The sequence below is a fragment of the Strix aluco genome, chromosome 19, assembly GCF_031877795.1.
Source record: "Strix aluco isolate bStrAlu1 chromosome 19, bStrAlu1.hap1, whole genome shotgun sequence".
In the NCBI taxonomy this organism is placed as follows: Eukaryota; Metazoa; Chordata; class Aves; order Strigiformes; family Strigidae; genus Strix; species Strix aluco.
The window spans coordinates 9,254,149-9,264,824 of NC_133949.1; the positions used below are offsets into that span (position 1 = coordinate 9,254,149).

Consider the following 10,676-nt stretch of genomic DNA (forward strand, 5'->3'; position numbering starts at 1 on the left):
TCCGAGCAGAGGGCTCAGGGGTGCAGGGCTGCCAAGGCACTGCTGCCACCCGCATCAGCTCTGGGATCAGCCCCACAGAAGTTCCCCAGAGTGACTCCGGTCCATGACCGTCCCCTGCGGGTTGAACGGCCGCGGGTTAAAGATCGAAGCAGCCAGGACATACCTGTACCAGCCCCGAGGGGACGGCAGGACAGGGCTGGTTCTTGGTTTGGGCTCCTCGTGCCCATCGGGTGCCCAGAGCAGGGAGAGGCATTACGGCACAGCCCGTCCTGTCCTGTTCTCCGAGGGAAGGGGCTCAGCTCTCATCACACCCAGCCAGAACCCCCTGGGTGCATGAGGAAGCCCAGCCTGGCCAGCCTGCAGGGAGCTGTTGGGTCCATGCTTTGCCTCCACACATATTTCTTCCACCCACCACAGGGCGTGTGCGAGCTCACACCTCTCCAGCTCTCCTCCATCCCCAGCACAGGCTGGAGCTGAACTTTTGGCCGTGGAGCCTCCACGGTGCCAGCAAATGAGTCAGGACCCAGTGGGAGAGCCGCATTGGTGGTGACCAGCAGCATCCTGGCTCTGGCACAGCTACCCCGGCCCCCAGTGCAGGATAACTGCCCACGTCTGCTTTGCCACAGATGAATGAGCGACAGGAAAGTGAACACAGACCCATTTTTCTTCTGACATCAGTGTCTCCTGCTGGGCCTCCCCACACTGCAGGACCCCCCTTGCTCCCAGCTAGGGTGGTGATGTAGCTCAGAGTTGGTTCTGCTTCCCCACATACCCCCAATTCCTTTTTATCTCACACCATGGTGGGTGTGGAAGAGTGGAAGGGAAGGAGCTGTGCTCTCCTCACAGGGGTGTCACAGCAGGACTGATGCCCTGAGCGCAGGGGAAGGGCCAGCTCAGCTCCCAGTGCTTGTCCCCAGAATCTCATCAGTCTGCAGTGACCCCCCAGGAAAAAAGGGACAAGCCAAGGGGCTTTCTGGAGTCACTGTGCACCCTGCCTCCAGGGCAGAAGCAATCCTGACCTTCAAAGAAGTGGCAGCTTTACTAGGAATACACCAGAAGCACAAAATAACAGCACTTCAGGTACAGCATGATCCCCAGGGGCAGCCACCCCAGGCTGAACTGGGGGTTTATTGATTTTTTTTTTTTTTCCTCCTCCTGCCTTAGAAACTTTAATTCTCTGTCTCCCCTCCAAGGAAATAACCTGGTATTGCAGTGTGTGATCAGTAACGTTGCTGTGAGCTTAGTTAGGCAAATGCCAAAGCCCAATGAGCTGACAGTTTTTACCTCCCTCTCTTACAAATTTAATTCCTCTTTTCAGCCTTAGACACATTTGCAGATGTCTCATCCGGACTCCTTCCCTCTCTCCCAACAACTTCCCTTCCCTGGGCGAGGAGTTCCAAGTTTGCCACCAGCCCTGGGGAGCTGAGAGTTGGTTGGACTCCACTAGAGAAGCAGAAGGTCCTCAGCTGATTTATATGGGAGCGTTTCACTGTGAAATGGCTGCACTCAGGGAAGGCAGGGAACAGACCTTGCTAGAAATCATCTTTTATCTGTGCAAACATCCATCTGAAGGCCACTGAACACAGGAACAACACATTTCAAGTGACAGGTAGGTACCAGGGCGGTGGTACAGCTGGACTCAGAGCAGCCCCAGGGACATGATGGAAGTTGTAGAGATCACAGACACCAAGTGATCTGCCAAGGTCACCAAGAAGCCCACGACAGAGCTGGGAGCAGACGAAACACCCCCAAACTGTGGTTTTGTGCCCATCCCACCACGTCCCATCCCCAGGGCCCACCTGCAGGGCTGAGGCAGTTGCCTTGTCCCAGCACAGAAATGTTAATGGCTCCCTCGTGCATGGGCACGTCCCCCTGCTGCCAGGACCAAGCGGGGGTTGGAAGAAGGAAGGAGGTTTGCTGCCTGTTCCCCACACCAGCCGGACTTGGGGCTGTTCTCGCTGCTGGCAGCAACACTGTGGTGCCTCTTACAGGCCGGGGAACCCTTTACCAATGGAAAGCTGTGAAACTACTCACTGGAAACATGCCCTCCCTTTGACAGCTCTGTGGGGAGAGTGATCTCTTACCAGATCAACCGATAAGAGTTGGAAAGGAAAAATAACAAGCGTCCAGCCCCACGAGAGTTTTCCAATACGCAGTACCCCTCATGCCCAGCGAGCGGCTCCAGCACCCAGCAGGCACCCGCAGCCTGCCCCACAGCCCCCATCACACCCAGCCCAGCACCCGGAGGGGCACACTCCAGCTCCCCGCTTGAAAGCAAACCAGGAGACACAGCAGTTTGTCTTTCAGATTGTGTTTCAAGCTTACAGTTTGCAGGTATACAACATTTGTCATTGCTATCAGTCCTCATCACCCTTCTGCACATTTCTGGGAAAAAAAAAGTGATAAAATTCTTACGTTTACAGATGAGGATCTCACAAGGAAGATATCCTGGTTTCAGCTGATATAGAGTTAATTTTCCTCCTATTAGCTGGTACAGTGCTGTGTTTTGGATTTAGTGGGAGAATAATATTGGTAACACACTGATGTTTTAGTTGATGCTAAGTAGCATTTATCCCCAGTTAAGGATTTTTCAGTTTCCCATGCTCTGTCAGCAAGCAGGCACACAAGAAGCTGGGATGGAGCGTGGCCAGGACAGCTGACCCGAACAAGCCCGAGGGCTATTCCATACCATAGGATGTCATGCCCAGTATATAAACTGGGGGGAGTTGGCTGGGGGGGCAGATCGCTGCTTGGGCATCGGGTGGTGAGCAATGGCATTGTGCATCACTTGTCTTTTCTTGGGTTTTATTTATCTCCTTTTAAAGAATTATATTCCTTTTAATTACTATTATTATTATATTTTATTATTATATTTTAGTTTAGTTATTAAATTGTTCTTATCTCAACCCATGAGCTTTACTTTTTTTTTTTCCAATTCTCCTCCCCAACCCACTGGGAGGGAAGAGGAGTGAGCAAGCAGCTGTGTGGTGCTTAGTTGCTGGCTGGCGTTAAACCACAACTGAAGAAAATCAAGGCACTAATGAGAGTGGAGTATCAACATTTCAATGTTTTCTCTTAGCATATCTTTCCCAGTATTAAAAACATGCTTTTAAGTTCCAAACAAGCACCTTATCCTGTTCTTGCTCCACACTGAACATGTAACAATGCAATTGCTGTCAACAGTTCAGGAAAAACAGGCCCACGAAGCCAAGTGCGTTTGTGATCCCATGGAGGAGTGAAACAATCAGGGATGATACAGAGCTGGCCACCAGCTCCAGGCTGGCTCCCAAATTGCTGCATCCTCCTGCAGAAAGTCCCTGCCCAGGGGTGCCTGCCTTTGCCAGCAGAGCTTCTTACTAACGTGCATCTGAGGTTTAAGTCCTCAGCACTCTGGTGTTCCCCCAAAGCAAGCCCCTGTGAGGCTGCACGTAACTGTGGTGCTCATCCCAGAAGAGCTGCTGGAGAAGCAGCTGTCCAGCAACTCGGAGCTCCTTCAGACACAGAAGAGAGGAAAAAAAAGAGAGAGGCACGTACATGCTCTGGAGCATGCAGCTGCCAATGCTGCCCGTGACCCTGGCTCATTAAGAGCATGGAAGAGCCCCAAGGCTATCGCGGTTTCTGCGGGACAGGGCACTGCAAGAACATCTCCAAGAGCAGTGATGGCACTTTGTGCTTCATGTAGCACTTTTTTTTGGAGCACAACAAAATTCTAAGCAAAGAGTCAAGGGCAATAGCTGAGATCCTGGCTGATTTACAGACACAGAGACAGCAGATTCCTCCTGGGCATGGCACAGTAAAGCAGCTACACAGCTGGAAACAAAGCTCAAGTCCCACCAACTCGACCAAATTCCTTCATTACAGCCACAGGCACCAAACACCGCACCCTGCTCTGAATCCCTTGCTGAAACCTCCCCTCTCCCACTCGCCTTTCCACCAGCTCTGAAGAAAACAGAGAGAGATTGTGCTAATACTGGTGGGTGAGACATCTGAAGCTGAGCAGTGTGAACACCCCCAACGGAATTGCTACATTCCAGTTAATTCTTCTAACCCACTGTTAAGGTCCCTCCCAGCTCCCTGGATTGATACACGTTTGCTCCACAAATGGCCCAAATCCCTTATGGAAGAGCCTGCACTGCTTTACATGCATGTGAGGGTGCCTTACAGACAAGCTCTGGCAACACAGGCTGAGCTAGTGCAGGGCTATCAGAAAATGAAGGCAACATGTTGCTGCACGCACAGACTGCAGCTAAGAAGGACCTTCAGCATGTTACCACAAAAGCTGGCAGAGGAACTCTCTAAGACTCATTTTGGAGTTTTAGAAAGCAGGCACTCTTTATTGCAGCGCTGGGCGCACACACGAATAATTTCACAAAGGTGAGTGCGCCCCGGATCTATTCTCAGTAAAAAATTATTTAGCAAGATGAAAAGCAAGATGAAGAGAAAAAAAAAATTGTTAGCAAGACGTTTTGGCTTACATGCATTTTAGAGCTGTGTTTTGGGGGGCAGAAAAGGGTGTTCTGTATTCTGCCCTCTTGCCCCAGCCCTGGTTTAACAAGCCCCCTTCAAGGCGTTCTCTTAGTGGAGAATTCTCTAGTAGAACAGACATCTGTCCTCGTCCACTCAAATATTAAGTTATAAGCTAAGGCTTCCATTATTTCAACCTCTTGGGTCCTAGCTGCATCAAACTTGTAAACAAGAGAGAAGGCCAAGAGCCTCAGTATAGACGAGACATGTCCTTATTGCTGCAGCCTAGTTAAACCCCAGATTAGTCCAGTGTTTTGACAATTAGGTTCCTAGCTTGAGTCGGGGGCTGATGCACTGTAACTCTAGTGGCAGTGTGAAAAAAGTCAGCTGCTACATACAGCAATGAAAAAAGACTCCGAAAGGATGAGAAGAGCACAGTGATACAGTTCCCATCCTCCAGCAATATAAAAAAAGTTTAAAAAATAGATTATAAAGGGTGCCAGGGAGCAGGGGAATGGCCAGTGGAGCTACCAACTCATTCCACTAGTCGGTCACCCCAGAGACAGCAAAGATGCCAGCAGTGCACGGCTGCATGAGCATCACACGACGGTCCTGCCACAGTACGAGAGTCCTGCTGCTTTCTGCAGGATCAGTACACCTGGACTCTGGAAAATTCAGCTGAAACAGAAGTCACTGTGGCTGCTGGATACCCTGATGCTTGCTGAGCCCCAGCCAGGGGGCCCTCACCTGCAGGTGTCTGTGGATCAGTCAGGCACATGTGCTGCGGGGGAGAGAATTTGCCCTGGCAGCACTGTCCCGGGGAGGCTCCAGCGTGGGCCTGTATGTAACACTCTCCAAAGGCATCTCTGGCCTGGCAGGGGGAAGAAGTGAGGCTGTGTCCTGCAGCATGGCTGTGCCGAGATCCCTCGTGTCCCAGAGCACAGCCAGATCCCGGAGCGCAGTGGTGGTGAAACCCCTGGCTCTGAGCACTGGGGTGCTGCAGCTGGAAAGCAGGGAGAGCCCGAAGCGAAGAGCAGTAGTAGTTTTGGGTGGGGTAGGTGCCTGGCGCTGGGTTAATCCTGGGCAGGAAGAAAACAGAAGGTTACACTGTGTTCAGAACTGGCATTGCCTAATTAGAGCTGGAAGTGCCCTGGGGGCAGACTTCCTCCTGACCGGCGCTCAGAAAGGTCGGTGCGATCCATCAGAGAGATTCACTGCCACAAGAGAAGCTTTTATTATAAGCTGCACTTGATTATCAAGATAGGTTTACTGGCCTCCCAGGACAGATGTTCCCACTCCCAACCCACACCAATTCCACACCCACTGAACGAGCATGTTTCTTGGCCCCGAGTCTCTTTGTGCAAGGAATACGCATGCCAAACTGCAATATGCTTCAAGATTTCTGTACGCATCCTCCTTCCCTTCCACTGAACGACACATCTGTTAAGTTATTAATCAGGAGAAGTCACAGCTGCCAAGCGTTATTTATCAAGGAGCCATAAAGGCCTTTGGTGAGAGTAAGAGCCCAGGCTATAGAGCGAAAAGGGAAGGAAGAGAGTTACCAATAAATTAATCATTCAGAAGCAAGGTCTAGAAACAGCTTTTGCCAACAGAAGGCATGACTCATCCCAATGAAACATATCAAGAGAGACGTAATCTGCCTAGAAGCCAAAGCCTCTGGGACTTCAGGAGTACTGCTCAGCCCACGCGCAACACTAAGATGAGTGCTGAGAATCAAGACAATATTCATGAAGCCCATGACTGCCAGATTCCCAGCAAGAATGAGAGACGGGCTCATTTTTGGGCTTGGATTTATTTTTTTGTTTGGGGTGTGAGTTTGGTTTTGGGTTTTGTTTGGGTTTTTGTTTTGGTTTAGTTTTTTTTTTATTTCTGGACACAAACGTGATGCCAAAGCCTGGACCTCCTAGAAATGTCTCCTGTCTGGTGGCAAGTTGACGCCTTAAGTATTACAAAAACTTAAAAAAAAAACCCAAAACCCAAACCATCAAGGGGTCTTACTTGGGAGTAAGAATCAAAATAATAAAAGTTAAGCCCCAGAAGCCCATATAGAACTTGTGTCTTAGACGCAGACATGCAAATTTAGCTGCAGAAATGGAAACATCCTAGAAACACCTTCCCACGCCCTGCTTGATAGTCAAATGTTTATGTAAATACCTTTGAGCCAGAACAGTCTATTTATGTCATCTCACCTAAAGAAAGCAGGTTTAGACACAGAGCTGAGATGCTGTGCACAAAAGTTATTAGCAGAAGCACTGGACTGATGCAGACACAGGCTCAGCAGGCAGCAAGACAGTCCCTCCTCCCAAAAGCAGCACTTACACAGAAGGGAGAGAGCAAAAACACAAATGCTGCTGGATTTGCCCGGCCTCTCCTGCAAGCACTCACACGTCTGAGTGCCCTAATGGATCTGGGGTACAGTCCTGCTGCAGGCAAGGTTTGTTTTATGCTTTCCCCATGGGTGAGGGCAGATGCAAACACTTGGGAATGTTTCCACTTCAAAGAACACTTTACAGTGAGCTGATGGCTTAAACAATACACAGATTTTAACCCTTAATAGAAAACTATCCTTCCTCTGTGAAACTGAGATGACATCTTAGAATAGGGAAAAATTTGACCTACGTTTCCAAGCTTTTTCAACTGAGTTCTCATGGCTTGTGATATACACAAACTTAAAACCATTCCTGAATGTCAGCCACAGGCCCCAAGGTTTCTTTTTGGTAAAGCAATCTTGCCTTAACACTGAAAACATACATTGAAAGGTCTACACTGAACTTCCTAAGTGACATCTTTAATTTATAATGCTCTGCTCCTACATAGATTTGGACACAACTCACTTCACAGCATTCCTGGGAGGCGAGGTGGGGCAAAGAAAGATAAAGATCACGCCCCAGGAAGCCATACAGCCAGGAACAAATGCCGTTAGGGCAGGACTGCATAACTTAATTTTCACGTACACACTGCCCTTGCAGCAAATGACAGGTCTTTCACCTCAATTTAGCTTTCACTGAAGGACCTAGTTGAGTTAATGTGTGATAATGTATTAATCACAGTAATATCACCAGAGTAACATCAGTAGGTCAGTATGTTCTCCCTAACACCCAGGATATGGACACAGCAAGCACAATACAGCTTTTAAAGGCGATTTAATGCCTCCACTTACGCCTCAAAATTCACCTATATCATAAGATCTTTTACAGGAACCCCTGTACTTACTTGCTGCTTTCGAAGGCTCTTCTCTCTACTAAGGACCCTGGGATATATTTCAGCCCTGGTATCCTCTTTAGCAGGCTGAAAGGGAACACTCGGTCCAGCTTAGAGCCCACTGACTCTGGAAAATCCAAGCAGAAACAGTAGCCAAGACCATCTGAAATCAGCAGCACATTAAGGAGGACTGCAGACAAAACACATTCATTTCTAACACAGCCAAACACAATCCCCTCCTGGCCACAAACTACCTTCGCTGGAGAATTCTCCCAGTTCTACCCAGTGCCATCCCCACAGACCATTGCCCTTCTCAGCTCCATGTTCTCTGCGTGTGCTAAAGCCACAGGGGAAGTGGAAGCATGAGGTGAAAAACAAATGCAGAACTGGGTGTGATGGGGACTGGCAAGGCCAGTGAGAGTTTAATGCAGAGCAAGAGCCCAGGAAACACCATAAAGGCAGTGCATCTCAGCAACCAGAACCACAGCACGACCTCCCCCTCATGAATCAGTGATCCCTCCCTGGTTCAGGGCTTCACACACAGAAAGGATACAGGCTTCCCCAGCTAGGAGCCCACACAGGTTACTCAAGAGAGAAGAGTGGGGGATAAACCATGCTATGCAGAGCATAAACCACGGCACCAGCACCACTGGAACTCTAACCCCAAAAAGCAGAGTCCTCTTCATCCGCGAGCGGGTGGTGGATACCCCCAACGTAGCAAAAGCTACTGGCATGAACCCTTTGGCATCTTCCACCTCTGTCACCCTCGAGACAACGGTCTCAAGTAAGAGGTACATGAGGGCGGAGAGGACAGTGAACACCATGGTGAGGAAGCAGTGCTTCACAGTGCCAACGTTCTTCTCAAAGCTGCCAGCAAAATACCAAATGATAATAGCACCACAGGTCAAGGATATCAGGTCTTCATAGACAAAGATGTAGGTAACTAACCTGTGAACTGAGCACACCAGCACGTTAGAAAGGCAGACGCAGCAACGAACTTGTTTTAAACCACTAAAATGACATGCTTGAGCAGAGGGAGAATGAGCCTACAGGATTAATTAATAGCTTCCAGTTCTGTCCTGGTGTTGAAAAGAAGGAACTTGAGGCCTTTAAAACCAGGCATAAATAACCAAATAGAGTTAAAACAAGTGCTATCTTGGGTATCGCAGACATATGGACTGACTCTTGCTGCTTCCTGGGAAGCTGCCTGGAAAAAAGCAACAGTATCTGTAGTAAATTTCAGTCTCATTAAAAGAGAAGGCAACAAACATAAAAATGACTTACAGTAACTATGATTTTGCACAAAAGATAAACAATTCTTAAACTGCTAGAAGGATGATTTTTCTCACGATAAATGCCTGGCAGTTATCAGACCTCACAAGTGCTCCCAGGCCCTCTGGTTAGCCATTCTCCTGGGGACTCAGTGAGGACTGAGGCAGAGTTCTCCACCTCCCTCCCATGTCCAGAAAAATAGCAGTTGAGAGACCCGGTGCAAGCTGACTGCCTCCCTGCAGACACGGGAGGAGATGGCAGAATTCACCCGCCAGCTCAGAGCACTGCACTGCTACAAGAAATCATTGCATGGCGGCAAGTAGGAATACAGGAATCAGAGTGATAAAAATCGTTTTGGGAATACCACAGGGACCAAGGAAAGCAAATCCCTCAAGCCTCTAGCAGCACACCCCTAGTGTCAAGGGCCAGAGATGGGGGCTGAGGGGGGAGCAGCTGATATAAGGGGGCTGCGGTGGATGCCCAGCGGGCTCAGCGCGGGCCGGAGGAAGTGCCTGGAGAGGGGGAGCAAGGGGCACAGTGCGGGTCACGGGGAAGGCCCACGGAGGGAGCCGCAGACTCGGTGAGGGACTTGAGGAAATGCCCAGAAACGGGGGCTGAGAGGGTGGTGGGGGGCAAGGGGTTCAGGGCAGGACACGGGGAAAGCTGGGGAGAGGAAGGAAGCAAAGGCTCGGTGGGGGACTCGGGGAAGGCCCGGAATGGGGGGACCGACGCGGGGGCAAGTGGCTGGGGAGGCGGCGGGGCCGGGGAGGCGGCGGCCGCTCCGGGCCGGCGGCCCCCGCTCACCTTCCCCCGCGCGCAGGGCGGCGGGCCGCAGCGAGGCGGTGGAGCGGGCGGCGGGCGCGCCCCGCAGCAGCAGCCCGGGCGCGGAGGCGCCGAGCGACAGCAGCAGCGTGAGGGCGGCGGCGGCCGGCGGGCGCCCCCACCCCGCCGCCATGCTGCCGCGCGCCGCCCCACTTCCGGCCGCCGCCGGAAGGCCTGGAGCGTTGCCGTGGCAACGCGAGGCGCTGCGGCGCCCCGTTACCATGGAGACGGTGTTTTGCTTCCCTCCCTCCCTCCTTTTTAAAATTTTGTTATTAGTATTATTTTTTCCCGTCTCAGAAAGGATAAACAACCCCGAGAGACGTATGAGCTATCACTGGAAACCCGCCCCAGGCTGGGTTACTGCCAGCCCTCCACCATGCACAGCCTCACTGGGACGCGACAGGCCCCGTACACCCCATCTGCTCCCTGCTGCCATGTCGCGGGGTTCGGCTGCTTGGAAGGGCCAAGCATTTCCCTTCAGGTGTGGCGGAAGGAGGTGGAGAGGAGTGCCTACACCAGAGCTGCATCTGCCCACCCACGCTTGCTCAAATGGAGTGGTTGCCCAAAGACAGGCCTCCTCCACGTCAGTGCGTTACAAACCAGGCTAAACCTGCTGAAATAGCATCAACTTTGCTGTTTCTCTACAGTGTTGTGCATGCACCGGCTGAACACATGACTGCCTGAAGGGAAGTGGCAGATGGAGGGGCGCTCTGGCATGGGAACCCCTCGCCCTGAGAAGCCCCTGCGTGAGGAGAGGAACGTGCAGGAAAAAAGTGAGAAGCAGGGAGAAATAGAGGCTTTGCTCCAAGGGTGGTGGGAGGCCCCAGCAATGAGTGGAAGATGTGGCTCCCATTGCCCAGTTCCTGATGTTTGGACCCACATCTGCTTGCCATGAA

General features: G+C 51.1%; 1 protein-coding gene across 1 annotated transcript; it reads right to left on the minus strand.

Moving 5' to 3' along the window:
* Positions 1 to 2,295: 2,295 nt before the first annotated feature.
* Positions 2,296 to 10,009, minus strand: RHBDD2 (rhomboid domain containing 2). Its single transcript, XM_074845207.1, has 4 exons — positions 9,763 to 10,009; positions 8,240 to 8,641; positions 7,699 to 7,849; positions 2,296 to 5,543 (listed from the first exon to the last, which is right to left on the minus strand). The coding sequence occupies exons 1-4, from the start codon at positions 10,001 to 10,003 to the stop codon at positions 5,114 to 5,116; spliced, it is 1,224 nt and encodes a 407-aa protein (XP_074701308.1). The 5' UTR covers positions 10,004 to 10,009; the 3' UTR covers positions 2,296 to 5,113.
* Between the last annotated feature and the right edge of the window lie 667 nt (positions 10,010 to 10,676).

Coding starts and splice junctions, on each gene's coding strand:
- RHBDD2 (XM_074845207.1), bottom strand. CDS start 10,003: ATGGTAACGGGGCGCCGCAGCGCCTCGCGTTGCCACGGCAACGCTCCA. Junction 8,642..9,762: donor CGCCCTGCGCGCGGGGGAAG/GTGAGCGGGGGC, acceptor TGGTGTGCTCAG/TTCACAGGTTAGTTACCTAC. Junction 5,544..7,698: donor AGAGCCTTCGAAAGCAGCAA/GTAAGTACAGGG, acceptor CTTCCTGCCCAG/GATTAACCCAGCGCCAGGCA.